Consider the following 24,056-nt stretch of genomic DNA (forward strand, 5'->3'; position numbering starts at 1 on the left):
AAAGAGTATAAATAACTCCACGGAGGTATATGGAAGTACACCGAACACACCAGCTGAGGAGCTGGGTGAAGACCTGTTGTGGTTTAGGGCTTCTCTGTGGGGTGTTCCTCAAAGACATAATGAGTATCAAGTAAGAATAATGAATCTAAAGTGGAACCTTTAAACTACAGGAAACTATTGTACAGATATTAATATTCAGAATTAAAGTTATTTTAATTTTCCAAAGGAAGTTAAGGTGAAATGATTTAAACTAATTTCAGCTCCAAATATGGGATTTAATGCTGTTTGGTTTATCTACTCATTATTTATTTTCTTCTGACTAATTTCTCCTGCACCTACATTACAAATCCCAAATCATTAATACAGTATTTGGAAAAGCATAATTACGCACCTAAGTGTAAAACAAGATTGCACTGGCTGGACTTTGGATGTCACATGTCCACCCACTTCCATACAACACGAGAGAAACAATTACTAGCGTTCTAATAAATTTGGTTTGTGAAAATACAATGTCCATTTTGGACAATAAGCACAAAATGAAATGTAAAGAGGTGCAAATCCACTCCAGCATTCAGTATGGCTTTTTAATTTGACAACACAACGAACCAAAAGTGACACTTCACGACCAAAGGTAAGTCCAGTTAAGAACTGGTTTCAGTGAGGAGCAAACACCACACTCCTGAGTCATCATCAGAACAAGAGCCTTCTTACGGTACCCCAATATATTTACTTATCGGCCATCAAACTGGTAAGCTTTATTTGATAAACTGTTATTACATCAATGTAACAACACAAAGTCACGGCCGAATAGCTAGAACAAGGTAGCAGGAGCAAGATAACCCCTGCACTATCCCAGCCACGCAGTCAGCTTTCATATGATTCTGTTTCTCCATCTGAACTGCAGGTAATACTTACCTACCGTCTCACAGGAGTACTGTGAGGATTAGAGTTTATTGTGAGTTTATGTTTGTAAAGCACTTTGAGATTCTCGAATGAAAGGTGCTATTGAAATGCAAAATATTATGGTTATTAGACATTATTATACCATGCACTGTCTTTTATTACAAAATTCAAGTCTGTGTGACTCACAGATTGGCTGACAGCATTTCAAACTGCATCGTTGCTTACCCATTAATTTCTTTTATTTTGATGTGACATCAGAAAGGTATCCCAGAGCTATTATATACCACTGGCATAAAAACATCTGACAGATGTGACTACTTTGAATATGTCGTGATATAAGTAAGTCACACTGAACAAGGGATTTCTTTCTCAGGTGCAATTTGGGGTTATGAAATCTCCTCTAATTTCATTATTAGGTTGTTTTTTCCTAAGGCTAGAGGAACCCATTACAAAAATGGGTTTTATGATCTTAACACAAATCATAACATTTCACCCTGCAACACACCCTTAACTCCTAACTAAACAAGCAACCAACCTTCTGATCTTAATACCTGCATAGGCAAAGTACCTGAATGCCAGCAGAGTCGGGCAGTTACTAAACAAAACATTCATTAGTACCTGCAACACATTCCATTAATGTGGAGGTATAGGTACAAAGATAACCAAAAACTGCAGCTACAAAACAAAAAACCAGCCATGGCTCATGTGAGAGTATATTTTCTCACATCATGTGCCTCACACCAAGACTTCAATTCTGGAGAAATTAAAACCTTGAACGCTAAGGTTTACTCAAACCACAGCAGTGAGGTTATCAGCAAATACACAGAGAATCACATTGAAATGGAAATCCCAGAAAATTATAGATTAGGGACTCGATCTTCTGCAAACAAAAACACTGAATATATCCACTGTACTTACTAATGCTGGGTTAACATGCACAGAACCTGCATTTCACATGGAAATTCATACCACCTTTATTTCTAAATGTGGCATCTGGATATCGACAACAAGCGCTTTCATTTCTGTGGGCCACTACTCAAAAAACCAAAGAATGGAACAAGATCTCAGCTAACATATGTATGTTTACATCAACTCTCCACCCATTAAGTCACAAAATAAATTTGCCCAAATATTTCTAGGAAATACTCAATTTGACCAACATTTAATAGTTTGCCATGTTACGCCTCCATTGACAAATTTCCATCAAAGTATCAATTTGTACAATAGACTCTTTGCAAAAGTAGTGAATTTATATCAGTAATTAAGATTCACAGTCATCTCCTTGTTCACGTTTCAGGCTGGGACTGCTCCCAAATCACTTAAAATACACTTCTGAAAGTTAGATAGTCTAGAGTCAGAACCTCTGAGGGAAGCTAAATAGAGTTTCATTCGGACTCCTGTCCTACAAAAGCAACTTCTACTTCTCATGACTCCTTACAACAGAGAGTGAATGGGGACTAAATTTAAGTTCTTCAAAACTTCTTTTCTCCATTCTGAACTGGAAAACACTAACTCCTCCCAGTTCTTGATAAAAAGGCCAGGATTCTCCCTTCAGGCTGTGCTCCAAAGAGCTCTTCTTGGATAAACTCCAATCCCAGCTCCTCGATTTTATGCAGTTATTTCTCACTTGAAATCCCTCAAGCAAAAAGAACACAGAAGCTTAGAGGAAAAAGAATCTAGCAGTTTCATGCCTCTGTTATAAGACCGCAAAAAATTTAAAAAAAAAGAAAAAACCTAAGTAGTCCCAAGAAGCCTAAAGAAAACTTTAAAAGCACCTGATTTCCCTCTTCCTTTCTTTTGATTCATCTCCAAAGACAGGCTCATTCTCATGAGCAAGTATGTTCCTTGGGATGCAGAAAACATGAAGAACCTGTCTTACAACCTGAAAGTTAACTTTTTAAATCAATCTTCCTTCAAAATATTTTTAAAAATGAACTGGAGAGGTTTCAGCTGAGATATTTTAAGCAGAATCAACTTACTTTCTGACACTGCTGAACTGATGGCCAGCAATAAGATTTTTAGGAATAAATAAAAATATTAAAAGTACGAATAAAAGCAGTATCAGCCTCTTCCCTTTTCCCCTACTATTACATACAAAACCAGAGTATGGATACAACTAAATTCAAAAAATGTAAGTAAAATAATAGTAATAAACAGTAGATACCTCAACCACTGTACGCCCAGTAACATACAGAGAAACTGCTGCTCTCTGCTTCCTAGGTCTTGACTGGAGTTTTTAGGAGACGGTGACAATCTGCAGTATCTAGCTACAGTGCCTGCCTCGGCAGCCTACCTCCTGAAGACTCTGCCAGTTGATGGAGAGAGAGAAGCACAGCCACAGAGTAAAACGGTACACAAATTAGGAGCCAGTTACTACCTCTTACGGCTCTGACTCGCAGTCTAAAGGTGCCTGCTTCTCCACACTTCAAGCCAGGTGTTTCAGCGCCTAACAGAGGCACGACATCGAAGGCTCCTTCCTCCTAACTGGAGGTTAGGGTTGGGTTTTTTTCCTTTCAGAAACACTTCTGCATTAATAAGTGTAACAAAATTATTTCAACTTTCTTCAGTAAGAGTCAGGTTTTGGAGTGTGCCCCTAACACAGCTGAATCATCTAATCACACCCAGGGGCATTTGGTTTTTTTCTGGGTATGAATTTGTTTATGGGCATCAGACTCCACTGGTAATTTATTTACGTGCAGAACTTAGACTCAACATAAATTCTCAGTGTTGATTCTGACTTTGCATTTTCCAAAGGGCAAGGGAAGTTATTTTGTTAGGAAAAAATATGAATTTATAACATGATATTTAAACAAAAAAAACCAAACTCTAGGCTTCCAACTTTTATGTCGCATCATTGACAGGATAATTTAGTGTACATCTTACCCACAGAAATTTACAGAAATATTTACACAGTTCTCAGTACTCAGTCAGTGTTAAATAATTAAGCTTTCCTTTAAAAACAACATAAGTATTATGGTACTCTCCATTAAGCTATGGAAACATTTTTAGCAAGGATACTATTTAGCCAACTCATCACTTGCAGAGTAAATAAGGAAAAAAAATCTAAAGCAAATTGTTCAGCCATTTAGAAACACAGCAAACTCTGCAAGTAGCACACCCAGCTTTGATAGTTAACTACTTCCACTCCACCTGATGTTTCCTTTAAAATATTGCAAGAGGCTCAGAGCACCGTTTAAACTAACAGTAATGATTTTAATTTGAAAATATATCTTGACAACAGTCTATAAGAAAGGTAACAGATCTATAATTAAATTTTATGCTAGGAGTTCTAGCTTTCAATTTAGATAAATTGACCCTTTAACTCCTGCCAGATCTGGTCAACGTGCAGTTAGCTTTCAAAGAACATACACTTCTCAATTATATGTAATAAGTTTTATTTTAAAACATACCTACTTGTGGATCCATAAATATATATATATCTCTCTCTCTCTCTATCTCCATAATTCCAGAGATGCCTCTATTTTCTAAAACTTTATAGAGGTATCATGACTATTTGAACAATATCATACAATCTACAGCAGCCGTTTCTGAAGGCTTCATAGTAAATACTATGACAGTTATACTTAAATTCAAACGTACAGTGACTTTTAAATTATGTGCTGTATTTTTCTTGGCAAACACATATATATATTTTAACCGTAAGAAAAATACCACTTTTCTTTATGTATGTTTTTCATAAGTATTTCTGAAACTGGACTATATGCAGTTGAATACAGCACATAAAAGAAGGTAGCAAAAGTGTGGCAACCACAGTAAAACCGTGTTTAACTTTAACCCTTTGCTCTGCTAAATCATATTTCAATTCAGTTACACACATTTTCTCCCACCACAAAATTAAGACACCATGGTGTTTTTCATCACAAAGTGCTTTACAAATCACCTTAAGACAACCTGTGTTAAAATACAACCAGATTAAAGGTAACTGTTCAAAAATAAGCAGCCTTCTTTTCCTTGGCCAGATCCTCAGTGTCTGTAAAATGTCACATTGCAACTAAAGCCAGCAAACCTAAGAGAACTTACACCTGTTGTAAATCTAGCCCTTTCACGGAACTTCACTGGCTTTACTGACATTCCATAAAATAAAAGTCCAGGATGGCTTTTAATAGCTAGCAAGTAAACATACAGAGTCATTTTCTTAGTAATATAATAAACACACACTGGCATTCAGAAAACAATGCCCATAATTTAAAACATATATACCAAGCTAGCTGTATACATTGCAATTACTGCACAAAATATTCCCAGGAGCAGGTTTCTGCCCATAAATAAATACGCCTTAACTATTTCTATGCAAGTTTACCCTCCTTGTTCTTAAAGTTTCCACCTCTTCATTTTTTTTCCTACCTAATTTCTCCCAAAATACCCATCATAAGTACACTTAGTCACATACACAATGACTTCAAACTGACTTATCAGAAGAGGCCAAACGACTTTCACACGATTTTCTAAATATGTAGCTCCTACGTTATAAAAATTTTTCTTCAAAAAGCCAGGTGAGTAGCCCCAGTTTCCAAATTATCATTGTAAGTGTGCATCAAAATTTTCTGGAATTAAAATACAATTAACGTTCCTTTTATTTTATCATAATAGCTTTTAGAGGAGCATATCAAAAGTTTGCTCATTATGAAAGACACATTTATCAATAGAATCATAAAAGCTTAAAAAAGGATGTCTTTATTTTTGTTTAATAAATGACACAAAGTTATGCTGACAATGTTTCACGTTCCTTTTAGTCTGTATTTTTAAAAGCACTGCTGGTAACGCCAATATGCTTTTATGTTTTAAAAGTTCTTTAACCTTTTTTATAGACACCTTTTCTTAAGAATAGTATTTTATAGATACATAATAAGCCTTAAAAAAATACCTGAGAGGTCTTGCCTGGGGATTGCCTGCTTCTACATATGGATGTAAATAATCCTTTATGTAGAGATCAGCAGCACTATTAGAATGGGTGCAAATGAGAATCCTGCTGGAATAAATGGTGCAAATAAAAAAGCAATGAAGAAACAGAAAACAATTCAAAGCAGTAGAATACAAAAAAAAGGAAACAGTGGCCATCTTCCTGCACATTTGTCTTAATGAAACTAGTCACTAACCTACCATAGTTTGCATGATTCAGCCCTTTAACTCAAATCCTTCAGTTATGAAAAGATTTAAAGTTCAAACAGTTTTTCAATAATTATTTTGTGATTATTAATCTAGACTTGATCTTAAGTAAGGAACAGCTTTTATTATCTAGCATTACACAACTTTCCATGTCAAGCAAATCACAAGTCATTCTACATACTGTCAATTTTAATTAGCTTTGTTCTAAATTGAAAATACAGGCTAAGACAATAAAATTACTGTATCATTCAAAACAATGACAGATGGCTTGGGGTTTGTTTGGTTTTAAGCTGGATGGAAGTTTTGTATTTTTACCTTTCACCTTTCACTGGAACTTAAGTAAAAAAATTACATCTTCTCTGCTAATCAAGTATCACTCTATATTTAGTGCCCCATCTCACCTAGTATCCTGTTGTTGGAGTATGTGCTTGACTGCCTGAGCCAGAGTGAACGTTTTTCCTGTCCCATAGGGACCGATGATAAGAACAGGAGGCAGTTGTATTGAAAGTGGAGTAGTGATAGCCAGAACAGCCTCTTTCTGCTTAGCATTTAGTCGAGGGTCCAACTGCTCATCCCATTGTCTGTACAAAAGGAAGCAACAGAGGTTAAAAACAGAAGCCATGAAAATCTGCCGTCAGTCAGAAATGAAATGAGGTAAGATTTCGAAAGCTTTGAAGAAATTAAAGAGCCTATAATGCTACTGTATTGATTGTGTCATTGAGGCACACTAAAAAAAATTAACGAATCTAGCAAAACAGTCACATACTTTAATCACAAAACTTTGATAATATTTGCAATAAATCAGTTGTTATTTTTCAAAAGCAATCTAGCTACTTATCAATTTGTATTATCTCCCCTAGCAATAATTAACCTGCATAGTACACATTTTAGGGAAAGTATATGCTGCACCATCACCTGATAACAAAACCAAGTACACATACAACGATTTTCTACTATTACTATGCAAAATGTAACATTAGTTATGTTTCTCCCCTGCACTATTTACATCGTCAATTTTAGAGTCAACAGTTACACAGCCCCAAAGCTTGGTAAAAATTATCTATGAAATTCCAAAACAATTAAAAAACCTAATGTTTACCAATTTACTACAAACTTCTCTTTAATTTTTTTCTTTTTTTTGAGATCATTAAGGCACATACCTCTAATGAGAAAGCCGTCTAAAGAAAGATTTTTACTGTAACCAGCCAGTGATACCAGCATTCAGAGGAAGATTCTTTCAGAAAATTCCAATGAGCTTAAGAGGTTAAGGATTTGTAGACACAGTTTTTAATATTCCCACTGACAGATATAAAAGTAGACATGCATAGTAAAAACACACCTGTCACTGCTGCACATATGGCCACACTTCAGTAACGTGATCTGCTTTGGTACAAGCACTAATGTTTCTTACAGACTGGGAAAGTTTCTGTTCAGTAGCAATTAGCAACAGGGAGTAAAATCAAGACAGAATTGACTGAATTCCTAACTTTTAAGACAGCTATGAACAACAAGCTGGCAGGAGACTCTAGGAAATACTGGCAAGTAATAGGAATTTAAAACAAAAATAGAAAAACAGGGGGACAAACAGTTCTGAATCATTCAGAAGTACTAAATCTCAAGGCAGGGCAAACCAAGACACCAAATGGAAAAAACCATGCTCATTACACTGACTTAAACTGAACTAAAACCATTATATCTATCTATCAATATCGATCTTTTATGTATGTAAAAAAATATAAAACAATTATACAAATAAATCATATCAACTACACCTGATATGTAATTTCTGCAACTATAAATTTCCTGACAAAACAGAGAAGACAGAGTTCTATCTTACTTGACTTACCTTCTTTTTATTGAAATCACTGCTTACTTCCAAATTATTCCTAAACACTGTTTCCTTCTAAGAATCACTCAAAACTTAACTAAGCCAGTGAACAGACTGGCATTGACCTCCATTAGCTTTGTAGTATAACTACACAAAACCATTCCCTTCTTTTTGCCTTTACGATCAAAGCTTTGATGCATGCAGCATCCTCACCCAGAACACTGCATCCATCCTTTTATCGTCTCTGTTCTTCCTACACCAAAGACAAACTAAAATTTTTCCAGTAATTTTTTGTCTTGCATTATTTCGCCGTCTCAGATTTCTGGCTCGATCGCTTTCCTTTTAATCCTTGAGCTATCTCCTGATTGGCACTGCATCACAATGACACTCTTCATTCTCACCTTCAAGACACCACACGACTCCTCGCATGCTGTACAGGCTATCAATTCCACATACCTCTCATTTCCCTGGTTTCTAAGTACGGAAACCTCAGGCCTCTCTTACCCTTCCCTATGCACTAAAAATACCGACCACATTCCCTGAGCAACACAGCCTCACAGTCCTCTTCCCGAAGTTTCCTCTTCAAGACAAACTATTTTCACTTAACCACTGCATCAGCCTTAAGTTTCCTTAAAAGTATTTATGTAACATAGGGGTTTATAGCTCAGAAAGGGAACTGTAAGACATGTATACAACCAATCTCAGGACTGCTTGCAAGTGCAATGCTGGTCCTTCCAAAACTCATTCCCACATTTTTCCTTGTCATCCTCCCCGGTGATACATCCAAATTTGGCTCATTACATCAAACTCAAAAAGTACTAATGGATCAAACCTTGCAAATAGAAGCCTGCACTCTTGAGATCCTGTAGAGCAAACTCCTTGTAACTGTTATTTACATTCCTAAAAAGTATCATGCGTATTTTCAGTGAACAGCAGAACAGTAAATAACAACACCAGATTTGCCTTCTACAGCTACAATACAACTGCAAAGCCTGTAAAACCACAGCTCAACCGCAGAGAAAACCAATCAACAGATTCTAGTCCTCAGAGGATCAGTTTTCTTGTTTTATTTAGAACTGTTCCGCTCCCTTCTCTGAATCGTGCTCACCATTACTGAAGAGCAAGGCATGCTTCTTGTTCTAGGGCAGCTTTCAGCCATCTGTTATGAGACATTCAGTACTGCATTACCATACAATCTTTGATATTACAGCGTTTGTATTCTTGTACCTGTTGGGACTCCAGGGTATGGTGGGAGTCATGCTGACATCTGGAAACAAAATACTGTTGTCCTTAATCCTGTCCAAGGCATAATGCATTTCACAGAGGGGTAAGCGATTTAACTGAAACTGAAGTTCAACCTGCAGTACAAAATGAATGAGTAAATGAATAGGTGAAGCAAAAATGATTAATTTAGAAAACACTCGTTAGACTTAGCTATATATGATACATTATCTTCCTGTGAACTCCTCTCATAAAAAAACAGCAAATGTCATTCAATGAAAAGATTTGCAATAGAATTAACTTGTTCCTTTTTTTTTTTTGAAGCAAAGATAAATATAGCATTTGCTCTGATGTAATTTTGTTATTTGACTTTTAAGATTAGATTCCACTGTACTTTCGGAAAAAAAATTAAAAGCAAAAAAATCTTGGGAATTATTTTTGGAATACAAAAAATTCTCCCAGAAAATATTACTGTGCTGAAACATTATTTTTAAAAATATAAGCTTCCATCCCTTATTGTAAGAACAACCTTGAAACTGACAGGCGAGAAATTTTTACAGATCAACAGGTAATATAAACCAGATGTGTGACCAGCATAGATAAATCCCAAGCTTTATTTGAGAATGTTTGACTAGAAATAATGTAACTTGTCATTTATGTTCAATTATTAGAACTCTCCAAAAGTTAATTTCTAACAATGAGTTGCTTATCAATGCAATTTTTGTTTCTTAGTTATTTGTGCTTTAATGCTAGTAAATAAAAGATAATGCCAAGAAAATTGTGGTACAAAGCCAGAAACAACACACAGAGCACGTTAACATCCCTGATTAAATTCAGAACTGAACAATGGATAGTGAAATTAGTTTATAAATACATACACTAAAAGGAGCAAAGAGGAAAATACGTTCTAAATTTGAATACTGGATAAAAGCAGCTCCTGGGGAAACACTTCATAAAAACCGTTCACTCAGATTATAATTTATACATGTTTAAATTTGCAATTATTAATTTCTCCAAAAACTAATTAATCTGATCAGAGTGTTGTGCCAAAGAACTAAATGTTAACAACTAACACAGAAGCCTTTATACAAAATTTGACATAGATTTGCACTAATATAAAACAGCATAAAAAACACCCAAAGCTGCTGAAGAACTTCAAGTGACTGACACACATTTTTAGTTTTTTTTTTTCAAAGCATTGCTATCTATCGCTAAATATTTATGCAATTATTGTTCTACAACTCTAATGAGTATTTGTGTTTAAGAGTAAGTACTTTCCTGAGATGTACAGTGAACTGTGAGCATGCTGACAAACTGCCAGCCTAATTACTGCAACCTGTCTGGAAAAGCACACCTCGTTGACCTGGAAAGCATACCAATAATATTTAAAATTTCTATGGTCATCTTTACTGATAGCTTCCACAAGCATTTTACAGAAGCTGGTTCTGTGTTACTAATCAACAGATGAGAAAAATAGAAACAAAAGACGAGCTGAAGCTGGTACATCAACACCATCACACTGCTGCAGGGACGGGGCAAAGCTGCGGTCGAGCACCCCATGGCACCCCAGAGTAACGCCACAGAGGTGATGGCACCATTCTGAACGTATCCCTACGACCAAGGCAAAAATCTGGTCTTAGATCAATTCCTTTTTCTCCTCTACCACTCACTCATTCTCTATTAAATCAGTCCATTACAACTTAATCACACTTTAATCTCATGATAATTATTGCTACCAACCAGAAAGTTCAACCAAGACAAAGCAATACTAGAATATATTTCTTAATTATCTTTTCTGACAACTTATATAAAGACTTTAAAAAGTCCTTGTCAACTAAAATAAGTTTTCCTTATATACTACAAACAAAACCCCATCTGTTGTATTAAAGATCCCTGTGGTTATTAAAATAAGGCAGCAACCTTGAGGAAAAAAAAAGAAAAAGAGTTAGAAAAGCAGACAATGACTTCTCTACACACGACAGGCCTCATTCGAAGCCATATAAAACTTCTCTCATCTATCTCCTCCTATGGAGTAATAATTGAGCCTTCTAGATTTAACTACTTGTTGGACCTGACACTCCTGGATCTGCCCACAAAGTCACTTCCTACCATAGGGACCACACCTGTAATAACCCTCTTATGCACCAGTAATGTTTACTACTTGAAGATCACCTGCTTCAAAAGGGTTTGCAAAACACAGCTCTTTGCATTTTCTTTTTTCTAGTATGTTTAAATATTACGCTGTTCATACTGTTATATAGCATGTAAAATCAACGCTAGCTCTGCTGTAAACAATGTTTACTCATATCAGCGCAGAACGTAGCCATTAACTTTCAGTCTCTAGCAGATATGGAGACATTAAATATTCATCTTGACTATCGCATTTTACAGCAAGATGCATAACCATAACTCTGAAGAAAAGGGCAGTAACAAATCTGTACAGCATTAAGCATGGAGTTCTCACTAAAGTGACTGTAACTGCTAGGAAAACTTTTTTAAAATAGAACACATGAACGTTTAAGAAATTTTGTTCCCCACTGCTCCACCATGTCGTTTATACCTATCCACCACCTTACTAAATACCCTGGTCTTCAAAAGCTAAACCTCGTGTGGTTTAGCACTTGTCAAGAATGACAGTACCAACTCAGCCTGCCCAAGGGGGACCTTGCGCTGCCCTCCAAAGCTCTGTCCTACCCATCTCTGCCTCTGCCCAGCACTGATTTGTCCACCCAACAGCATCCCGAAGATGTTTGGAAAAGACTTCCGCCCAAATGGCAATGGTCCCAACCTCACAGTTTGATACATACAGGAAAAGTATCTTTCCTCAGACAGATCCAAGGCTAACAAAAGACCACCCAATATAACAATGATAATTTAAATGCAGAAAAATTGTGATGCTCATCTGAGCGATGCTTGCACTCCCGGGATGGGCTATTAAAATCAGGCGCATCGCATCAAATACCTCTTATTATCTACCTGCATTTATCCCTTTAACAGCTTTTGATTTGTTTTGGGTTTAATCCATTTTGCATTGAATCAAACAGTTACATTTGCTGTTGCAGAATACTGAATGAGGCCATCTGTGAAGGAGAGGCATTACCTGCTTTAATATATATTCCACAATAAGAAAACAGTGGGAAAGGAAGTTAATCCATTGCCAGTTTCACAAAAGAGGACAGAGAACACAGTAACTACTCCAAAAATAAAACAGTCGCATGTTACTTTGGTCACCAAAAAGAGCAGCAGCCAAGGGGGTTTAAAGCACCAGCTCACTCCATCCCACCTTCACGAATGGTGCATTTGATAAAAGCAGAAACATGTGCTCATTATAGTTAAGCCAGGACGACAGGCAAACAAGTGATCAGGAAGATTCTGAGATTAATTATTAAAAGAGGAAAGAAAGCAAACCACCTAACTCACCCAAAACCTACAGAAATAAAAGGGAATTTGCCAATGTTTAAGAATCACGTAGGGAACATTAACTCCACCAAAGATAACAGCAAAATTTATCTTTAATAAAAACGCTATACATCCAAATTATAATATCCTCAGTTCTAACCCAAGGATCCCCTTCCAAATTTTCAGTCAATACTTAATCAGAAAAGATTTTCTAAAAATTAGGATTCATTAAAATATAGGTAACACCTTAAGGATTTGACCACCAGTTCACTGATATATGTATGAAGTACTAGATGATTTTACAAGTAACTTTAGGACCCAATTTTTAATGCAGAATAGATTTGCTGCCTCAAGCAAAGTTTTATAAGACACTCAAAAATAAGCCAGTTATTGAAGCCCCAGCTCATTTTGCATTCCAGTAGAGTTTCTGATAGAATCAATTAATAAGTTTAATTATTGTTTTAAGAAAACAAACACAAAACCAAAAGCCCACAACAACGCAAGTCTTCCCAGTCCAATTATCCCTGTTAAATTAAGACATTAAGATTCTTGCATGCTTCCTCCAAAACAAAATGAATAGGAGGAGATAATCCTTTAGTGAAAATGCATTCATTTCAAGCACTTCCAATAACCTTAACTTGAGGTTACTTCTGTTTGGTAACAAAATCAATCATAAAATCTACAGCAGACACACACTGGGCATGGTTGAGGATTTTAACTTCACTAGAGCTTTGTCTTCTTTTACAAGCGTTTACACCTAATGCACTATCTTGTCTGCAAACTACACAATTTTTTCTAAAAAAAAAAAGGTATCCTCACCCATTTCATCCTAACTGCAAAGCAAAGAAAAGCCTGATCTTAGTGCCAACACAATTTTCTCTAGCAATAGTGTGACAACTCCTCATTTTGTGACTGAACGCCCCCAAGACGGATAAGTATCTGTCTTGAGTGTAAGTGCCAGGGAAGCGAGAGCCATGGAGGCAAGTATTATCATTATGAAACACACCATATATGTAAAAGTACTTATTCACCTTCCTCATGCCTCCATCTACCCACCCTCACCATCTTCATCAAGGAAATTCTGTAAGTTGAAGAGTTTTCCACTGAGGGACCACATTCCTTTTGTTCTGATACGGGTGCAGAAGCAGCACAAGGCCCATTCATAACCTCAACAGACCTTATTAAAAATTAATCTCACCTCAGGCCTAGAACAAATAGTGGAATCCACAATGACACAAATAAAAAGATGGAAGTTACCAAAGACTGAGTTCTAGCTGGCTATGTCGAAAGCAGCAGAGTTTTTTTATTTTTTGCAGGAAAAAAAAAAAGAAACAACAAGAATAGAAAACTCCTTCCTTTGACTTCATTAAGAAAAGGTTCCTGAAGTTTCTGGTGACAATAGCTATGATGGACAGAACAATGGAAGCCACATCACAGAGACTAAGCTGGAGAAAAGACCAGGAGTAAGCAAAATATTCAGTGGGTTTAGAATGAGAGGAGAGAGAGTGGGTAGGTCTGGTGGAAGAAAGCCCATAAACTACCCACCAACACCTACCTGCAGGAAACTAAAAATAAGACAAAGCTTTCCTTTACAACTCCACAGAGGGCTTTGTATTTGAACGAGAGATATAAAAACCCTGTCCAAGACAGTTTACAAATCACGCTCTCCAAAAAAAATCTGCAAGCAATGCCTAACCATCTCAGAAGAATTTTGCCAGAAATTAAATTCATTAAAGTGTATTTTTACTCTGTAACAGTTCTAAAATATTAATTTCTTTTCCAAGGAAGACTCATATATGCATATACCACACACATGCACATATCTATGTGTATATTTATGTATAAAGATTTCACCTATCTGAAATTCTCATCCGTGCTCTGCTTTCTATGTATGATGATGAATAACAAAATAACTTTTCACTTCTTCAAGCAATTATTTTGGGCAGACCCAAAACAGACACAACACAAACGGTTCCCATACCAAAACCGCTCCCACTCAGACTTACCTGCATTTCACAATCTGCCCGAAGGTTAAGTTCTTCGCAGCATTCCCTGGATACCCTCAAGAAGATATAATCCTTTGTTTTCTCCTCAATAGCTGCTTCATAAACCTTCTCTTTGGTTCCTTGGGTCTGTGCTGACTTCTCTTTAGTGACAGGCAATAAATAAACAGCATTGACTTTGGTCATCACCAGCCGTCCAGCCAAAGTGTCTTCCGAAAGCGTTTCAGTGAGCTTAAAGCGGCCAAAAAGTTGTCCATTTTGGGCATACTTTGCACCTCCAGAAACACCAGTGAGCATGAAGCTTGCTACAATCTGCAATTGCACTTTTATGTTGAACCTAAGTAAGAAAGCACCAAGTCAGTGCAGAAAAATGCTCTCAGATTCAGAAATTTCATGCATTCAGGCTGAAGCCTTACATTCTGAATGTATAACTTTTAAACATAAACAACTGTAGCCAAACTGGCCCTTCCTAAGCATGTAGCTGTTGAATGTTTACACATTTTCCTTTTGATTATAGCCTATAAAACGTATTTAAAAGAATCAGCATCTATGAAGCTTTAAAAAAATGAACCCTCACGAGAGATAATCAAATACTAGATTTTCTGAGACCAACAGAAGTTTAGAGCGAATTCACTGCACGTCTCAAAGCAGTAAAAACTTCTTTTTAAATAGTTTGTAAGCTTATATTAGGTATTCAAGGAGAGATGTGCAGGCAAAGAACAGAGTAAGATTCCTCTTTATTTCATGTATCTCTTCGAGGCTGCACACCAAAGACGGTAATCTACATCTTAAAAGGTAAATGTTATTATACCTATAATCCAGAGGGATTGATTAAAATGCCTCCAAAAAAATCAGAATGTAGGCATTAAAATGAGGTAATTTTATTTGAAATGAAGGAATGAAGGAATGGCATAACAGGCTCAGCCATATAAGCCGTCTACCCACAGAATTTCTATTAGCAGCAAGTTCCTCCAGTAATCAGAGACGTAACAAATTCATTCTTCGTAGTTGCCATTTTCTAGAAGTCACATGCATAACACATTAAAGTGACTTATTAGCACACTTTATTGACCTCTCACCAATACATACTAATCCTCTCCTAGAATGTTTGGGGTTTTTTTTAAACAGATTGTTTCACCCTAATTTTAAAAAGAAAAGGGGAAAAAGGTCTGTCACACTAACAATACTCAGTTCTCCTCTCATCAGCAGCTTTTTCCTGAATTTGAAACAAATTACAGGAAAAAAAGTAAAAACCAAAAGGTGTTGACAAATGAAATAAAATCTCTTTTCTTGGAAGAAAACTCATTTTCTTATAATATTTGTCATACTTATAATGTTTTTATTTGATCGGTTCTTCTTATAATTTAAGAATTATATTACTAGTATCATTTATTATTACTAATAAACTGGTAATTTTAATCATTTAAGCCCTGTAGTATCAATAATCATAAGCCCATAACAATAAAATCCAATATTTTAGCTCATTTGGTAATTAAACATCTACCAAACCAATCAAATATATATTTTTCATACTTGGCAAATCATGAGTCTTGCACAAAAATTGCAAGTTTGCCCCCTTGTGTTAATAGTTGCTTCTTTACATAACATGGGCATTGAGTCAGATCCAGATTTCAGACTCCTCCACTCTCAAAAAGGAGATGTCTTCTTACTGAACACTGATTTGTTCGGTTCATCAGTAACCACAAAGGTTACTGCACAAGCTACAGTTAAAGCAATGACTCAAAAGCATGTACTTCAGGGAGCACACTAGAATTAAGTGTAATCCCTCCAATTTCCACATGTGCTTAAAAAAAAGCCCAAAACAAAACAAAAAACAAGCTTTCTTCCATACAGGTGCTGCACTATTCCAAAGCAGTTGTCACCAATTTAGCGACATCTAAATAGCTTATATCACATTCAGATGACTGTTATAACACTACATAAAATATTTAACAGAGTAACCAAGAGCTTGTCATTATTACTAAAATACAATCACGTGCTATCGTGAATTTATTTTGTTAAAACTCTCCTAAAGTTCAGACTCTATGCTACTGAATACGCATCAGCTCATTCTCAAATTCAGATTTGTAAAAATGTGCTAGAAGACAGTATCACTGCCATTCTGAGACAAGGCACAATTTAGTGTCTTTATAAATTACTGAAGTGAACCTGCTGTGCTAAAGCAAATATGAAGTTTAAGAGAGTATCAAGCAATTTCTACTGAGTAAACTGACACCTTCTGGCAAACCACTAAACTACAAAATCCTCTAAGAGTTAGATTTAAAAAAAAAAAAAAAATCAAAAGTTGCTGCTTTCGTCCATTGCTCACCCTTGCTTTGCAGGTTTATACAATAAAAGGGTTTCAGTCAGGCTTATACAAATCGAACAAACAAAAACTTACATTTCCTCCAAAGCACTGCAAAATCCCAGCCTAACTGCAGTGTTAATGAAACTAGCTAGTGAAGCCTGTTGTTCACATTTAAAATCACAGAAATGACAGAAAAACTTCATAAATCATTAATTCATCCAGTACCGATGCTAACAATAAATTTCCAAAAGGCAAATAAATCCATTCTGAACAAAGCCCCATATAACAATTTCTTAAAAATACGTTGAGCATATTCCCTCTCACATTTATACATGCAGAGTTCAGACAAGGGTGTGCAGTATGACACATACCTATCTACTGATAAATGCAAGACATAGTAATGACAAAAGCAGATTTATTTTCCATCAAAGCCAGTACTTGAAGTTTTCACAGCCTCAAAGATAAATCTGCTCTGTAATTCTGGTAATAGTGTACTGCATGGAAGGAGCTATATGTCACCTCACGCATTCTAGGAGAAACACGTAAGTTCTAGCTGCTCTAACGGTTATATGCAGTTTTTCTTTTGAATGTGCAAGAGAGAAAGGAAGAGTTTTAAAACCATCAACAGATTGTACGTTGAAGGTTTGTGGAAGGTAGGGCAAAACCTTCCAAAACCAAACTAGTATCTAGATCAGAACATTGTTTTGCTTTTACTGTCAGCGTATGTTAGCATTTAGAAACTAGACAGCAGTGGCTCCTTTATTCTAACCTTTATTACTGTATTTTGTAATGTACAAATGTGCAGGGTAATTTTTATAAATGCCTCTTAAAATACTAGAATAAACATGATTTAAAAGTAAAGCTCCCTGTGACTCTTCAGAATGAACTCCCTTACAATTGAGTTCAAGACTTTTTAAAGCCACTGCAACCTTCATCCAGTACTTTTCAGTAGTTCCACTCAGGAGATCCCACGTGAAGTCTGAAAGTGTTTTCCTAGAAAGTGAGAACTCATCAACATTCTTAAAACCCAGCAATTCACTCCAATCTGAACTGCAGAGACTTTGTTATTCCAGTCTTGTCGTAAGAGACCACATTGACAATCCTACTACTTTTACCATACACAAACCCAGAAGGGAGTAGCAGCTCATCAACATTTTCACTCATGGCACCACTTCAGAGGTATTACAACCCACTTGCATTTGCATTTCTGGGCCCATTTCTAGGTCTGCAACCCTGACACCTCACTAGAGAATACCAAGTGTGTGTGATCTTCGCCGCAGAGGATCAGGGAAGTGTGCTAGTTTGAGCCTTGTTGCAATAAAACGGGTCAGCTTCAAAATCAAAAGAATATTTCTCTCATCAACACTATCAAAACAGAAGATTTCAAGAACATTATTAAAACTTACTTTTATTAATCTACTAAATAGAAAAAGAGAGCAATAACTTATCGCTGCACCAACTTGTCCAAAAAGGAACACAGAGGATACGCATACTAGTCTTTCATTTCTACAGGCATGCTGCTCTCTGGTTTCCTATGAGGCATGACAGTGTAATTCTCAACATGAAAATTCACACGGTAAAAATATTGTTTACATTTATATCATATTTCATAATGTTTACTCTAAACCCACTTTTGTTTTAAAAAGCCTTAGAAAAGGCAACCTGATTATGAGTAAGTATGATGGAAAATACTTCTGTATGCTGAAAACAGTGGTCAAACATGATTCCTCTGTATATTTGATTCCAGCTCAAGAGCAGAAGCTATGAAAAATATGAAGAAAAAACATTCAAATGCACTGCCCTTCTTCTGAGATACAAAAAAGAAATGGAACTATTTTTCTGCTTTAAAAGCATTAGAAATATAACTACTCATAATATTTTCTTCCTAAATTTTAGAGGGGTGATTCAGCTGAACCTCTGCAGATCCAGGAGGCATCCATCTTAAGACATTTCTGATTTGGAACTTGAGTAATTGCTAGAACTACATTTGCTGCCAAATTAGGCTAAAGGGAAGTTATACCTTTTTGACTTTCCATTTTAAGTAGTGCAACACTTTAAAACTCTTTCGTACCACATCAGTGCAGGCAAAATTTTTAACCACAAATTTCAAACAACAGAAAAAAAGGCCCCATGCAAGTCTATACATGGGAAGCTTACATTTTTTTCCTAACTCTGTATTTGTTCATGCAGCTAATCCAGTTGGGTAATATGTACAGAATACCTCAAGGTATCGCAGAACAAAACAAACAAAAAACGTATGCAATATGGCTTTGATTCACAAGCTGGTTTTCAGCCTATTTAGAGAAGATAGATAATAGTCAGCTGCCACATCAACATAAGATCAGAGTTTGACCTTGAAATTTATACTCCTGCAATACCTTTTATACAAAGATTTCATATATTACTTTGCTATAACCTACTTTCACCAAGGAACAAAAATGTGATTCCTATTAGCAATATATTTTTGTATAGAGCGCCAAAAAACTGTAAACAAAAGTAATTATTATCTGGACATTAACAAAACATTGTAAATAGCTGTTTAGCGCCTCCAACCATAAGCACAGACTGACACATACAGTCTGTTTTAAATGGGTTATCAGTAAATTACATTTCAGTGCTAGTGACCTTTATCAAAAGTTACTATTCCCAGACTCATAGCCAACTTCATTTCCAAGAAACAGGATGACTTAGTATCTTAAATAATCATGTAGGTTTAATGAAAAAAGTTGCCATCCTCATTTTAATAGGACAGCAAGAAATACCCAAGAAGTGTTTTTATGAAGGTATCACTTACTTGCTAACTTCCTTATACTGTGCTATTTCCTCTATGTAAAGGAGATCATGAAGCCGTGACTGATAGTTGGTCTTGGTCAATGATTTGTCCAGGACAGATTGTGTAAATAGCTGGTCAGCAGATAGAGGGATTTGGTATCTGGTAAGGAGGCTCTTCTCCAATTCAGTAGTTTCATTAGGCTCAAATTCTACAATAGTCTTAGAAGTAGAATCCCAACGCTTAGCTGTGGTTAGTAGCTGTTGCCGTGCATGCATCAGGTATTCAAGATCTGGATATAGATAGATAATAGGGAAAGGAAGTAAGTTCAAACTCCATATGTGTTTGGTTTTTATTTAAAAAAAGAAAAGCACACACTACAAAACTAATCCCATTAGAGATAATAAACTAAACGTAGGTAAGAGTCTCCTCTGCCTACAACTGCTTTAGTAAGTTCACTGCTACTATTACTTTTCAAGTGTACACAGACCACAAGTAGGCTCTCAAACAATATCAGAAAATAAAATATTCTGCAGATAGCAAATACAATGAATACAGACAAACAAACAAAGCACTTTCATTTTAATAATTGCAAGCAATTTTGAAGGACTTGTCATCGCAATATGCTTTCAAAGCCTAACTGCTACATCATCTCATTTCAAAAATATAAAGTAGTGAAGAACTTCACAATATAAACTATAGAATTTAGAAGGTAGTAAAAACAAGTTGATAAACTAGCTGGTAAGAAATGATTAAACTTGCAACATTGTGAAGTCTTTAACAAAAAAAATTCTACAGTACCGTAAGAAGTGTATTCTGCAGACAGTTGTATTACATAGCTACAGTTAGTTTGCTAGGCAAAACTTTGGAAGTTTACCTTAACATTATATAAAGAAAACGTTAGAAAACATTATAAAACATTATAAAATTAAAAAGAAATTAATTTTTCAGTATACCCTAATCTCAGGGACCACAAAGCACTTTGTCTACAGTCACCCAAAATATATCCATTAACACCACAAACACACTGTGACAACAGTGCATCACTTCACAGAATTGCAGTTAAATTGCAGAGCTGAGCATATTTGGCATTTATAGTGAAGCTATGATATCTTAATGTATTATCTGTGAGTAAGATTTAAGATAGGTATCCAGGATATCACACCACACTGAAAAATGTGTAAAAAAGGCATTTTCAAATTCAAATTAAACACTTATCATTTTGACTGTCTTTATTCTAAATAGAAGGAAAACAGCTTTTTAGCAAAAGAAATCTCAGTTCAGCTTGACTGTGACTACAGGAACATAGCTCACCTTACTCGCTAATCACATGAGTGTGTGTTCACTAAGAAAAAAAATTTAAATATCTACCTCAAGCCTGAACCATATTAGTAGCTACAGTTGTATAGCAAGAAAAAGTCCATGTTTGTGCCGTTTCTGTGTTTGAAATCATCTCACCATAAAAGAAGCTTTCTCTGGTACTAACCATACTTCAGATCACAAAAGCTCAGTAATTACATTGGCATTGAGTCCTCCTTTACTAGCAAGATGGACACTTAACTCCCAGCACTAGAGAGGCTTCCACTGGAAGCCTGACATAAACAGTTCCTGGCACAGATCGTGATACGATGACCCTTTCTTAAAGAGCATTTTCTCCATTCTCAGTGCACAGGAAACCTCCCTTAGTTCTCTTTTTCCACAGCAAATAAAGGCTTCAAAATGCATAATGGAAGCTCCTCCACTAGAATATTTTAATCTTGACCTTTCTTTCCTGACTAGATATCTAGACAGGGTCCTGAATTACATGCAAATGTAGAGACCTCAGGCAGCTTTCTGTTTGAAAAGCACTTCCGTGAGATCCCAATCCATACATAGCAAAAGAAAAAGAAACAATGGAATCGGACACGCATCCAACATAGTTATCACTTTCACCTGCCTGCTTACACACTTCTTAGACTACCTTAGCAAAAGCCCAGGATTTTGTACTTACATTTATCTGTAAAGCACCTAGCACGCTTTTCATTTGAAATAAATATTAGTAACAACCTGCTTGAAGACTTCAGTATCCCTCCGCACACAGACAAGCAACGTGTGAAAAGGAAATATCAGGAACTAATACTAGAGAGTGCTATCTCAACCTCATCCATCACTTCCACGTGGACTTCAGTCTGCTGTTCCTTGCATCACTCTTAGTAGTTAGTTTAAGCCAACAAGGACCAAAACCATAGACTGGCTTGACAGTACCTCTGTCTTTGCAAATAAGTTACAGCTTGGTTTTCTTGATCCTAAACAGGTTTACAATAAAAGGACAATAAATTCAATGTCTTAGGAAGCCTGTCAGCTGCAGTTACCCACATTGTTACATGGAGATCATGTAATAGTTCCTGAAAAGTCCACAGCCTTGCTTCTAAGCAAAGTTTCTCATTCGCAGTGCAACATTCTCTGCTTCAAGACATTACTGCTTGTACCATCTTCCTGCTCTTGGCTACAAGAAACTGGGTCATGAGGAAAGATCAGTTCATGATCTTTGGTATTTGCTATTTACAGTTGGTTTTTGTTAATGTTGCAAATGTTAACCTGTTATATGAAAATAAAGGCTAAGAATAGAAAACTGCTGTTTTCTTAATCTCACCTTTTTTCCTTCTTTTTCTTCTTCTTCCTGCTTACGTCCCAGTGCTACAATTCCATTTCTTCGCTGTTTGTATCTCTCAAATTTTCATAAAAAATGACCATACACTATCCCACTCCCTTGCTTGCTACCAGGTGACACAGTGACCTATATTTAACTCGCTCAATCTTTTACCATAAATCAAAGTGCTTCTTTCTTTTTTGCACCTCTCTGAACACCTCTCAATTTGTTTACATATTTCTGCTAATGGACTTATTTCAGGTTTGAACTGAGAGGCACAGATCAATTTCGTAAACAGAATACAACCCTTACAGTAACATGGAGTTGTGGGTTTTTTTACTGGAACACATACAAAAATAGTTACACTTTCTCTACATTTCCAAAATTCATGTCAGCAGCAATTCATTGAGTTACAAGCCTATACTTTGCTTCTTGCCTTTGACAACCCTAGTCAGATATTACGAGGGGGGAGATGACACAAAAAACCAAACCTTCTCAGATAGCCTACTTTAATTAATGAATGAAATACCAGGTGTATTCTTGTACAGAAACACTTCACCTCTCTACTGACCTTCTTCATCAATACATGAACAATTATAAAAACATAAACATACTTCAACTTTCTGTGCTGCCTTCAGACACATACCAAACTAGAAATTCCCAGCATTTTGACAAGATTTAGGAGCTATATCCTGACACACAGTAATAGTCATACTCCAGTTACCTGCCTTTTTTAGACCCTCTGAAGTTTTTGTCCACTATTTATATTCATATATATATATGATGAACATGTCACAGAGTAGAAGACATTCACTGGCTGTTAACATAGTTGCTGTTCTGCCCAGAAATGTGAAAAGGAAAAAGATGGCATGGAAGACTTCCACTATTCAAAAAAATAAATTTTTAATACATTACCTTCAGTTGAAGCAGCATCAATCATTACTCGTTGCATGAGGACTGGTTCTAATCCAAAATCAAACACAACAGTTTGGCGAAAAGTTCCGAAGATTTCTGTGTTGAAGGCTATACTGACTTTGTATATATAATGATCTATTCCGTTCTGGACCATCTTTCCTCCTATCCATTCCTGACAGTTTTCTGGAACTTCTTGTGATACCTGGGTAGTGCTGTCTCCAGCAGATATTGCAACGATACTAAAATGTGGACGATGGGCATCATAAAGCAATGCCACTCGATACAGCATTCTTGCAGGCTATAAAAAAATGCAAAGGTTGAAATGACAGTATGTTGGACAACGGAAATTATTTCAGTAATATCTTCATTTGCAATCAGATAATGAGAGCTTATAAGAATTCTCAACTTCCGAGAGCAGGTACAAGCCTTGTCTGCTTTCCAGAAATCTGGGCAGTCAATATGTAATTACCAGAGGAAAGTGAAGTTTCTGTATTTTAAAAGGAATTATGCAATTGAAATCTTAATTGCAAAAGATTATGGGCTGCATTCTAGTTATGATTGACTCACTTTCAAAAGATAAGTAGTCCTACCTTACAAGTGAGAGCAAATGTCCATGTCTGATGAGACTTTTTGGTGGTGACAGTTACCGATAGCTCAGGATTATGTTCTACTCTCACTCCTTCTACACTTTCACTAAGCTAGATTAAAAGAGAAAAAAGACAACATTAAACCTCCACAGACAGTATCAAAATAAAAACCTTCAGGAAAAGGTAGTATTTTTTAACAGAAAGTAGAAAGAATGGTTTCCTAGACTGTGCAGGATTGATGTAAGTCCTGCATGGGAATTAATGAAAATGTCTGCTAATTCAGAGAGACAAGCAAGCCAAATTTACCAGATCATACTGTGTAAGTAAAGAATTGTCCTTTTAAGGACAATTAACCACAGGACTTGA

The 24,056-nt window shown here is 36.0% G+C and overlaps 1 protein-coding gene across 1 annotated transcript in view; it reads right to left on the reverse strand.

Annotated features, from left to right (window-relative positions):
- Positions 1 to 24,056, reverse strand: part of HELZ (helicase with zinc finger) — a 71,941-nt gene that overhangs the window by 34,638 nt on the left and 13,247 nt on the right. The window contains 7 exon segments of the mRNA XM_010291075.1: positions 5,789 to 5,890; positions 6,432 to 6,611; positions 9,086 to 9,216; positions 14,485 to 14,818; positions 19,584 to 19,851; positions 23,104 to 23,401; positions 23,694 to 23,801. Coding sequence (XP_010289377.1) covers positions 5,789 to 5,890; positions 6,432 to 6,611; positions 9,086 to 9,216; positions 14,485 to 14,818; positions 19,584 to 19,851; positions 23,104 to 23,401; positions 23,694 to 23,801 — 1,421 coding nt within the window.

The sequence above is a fragment of the Phaethon lepturus genome, unplaced genomic scaffold (genome assembly GCF_000687285.1).
Source record: "Phaethon lepturus isolate BGI_N335 unplaced genomic scaffold, ASM68728v1 scaffold42197, whole genome shotgun sequence".
Classification (NCBI taxonomy): Eukaryota; Metazoa; Chordata; class Aves; order Phaethontiformes; family Phaethontidae; genus Phaethon; species Phaethon lepturus.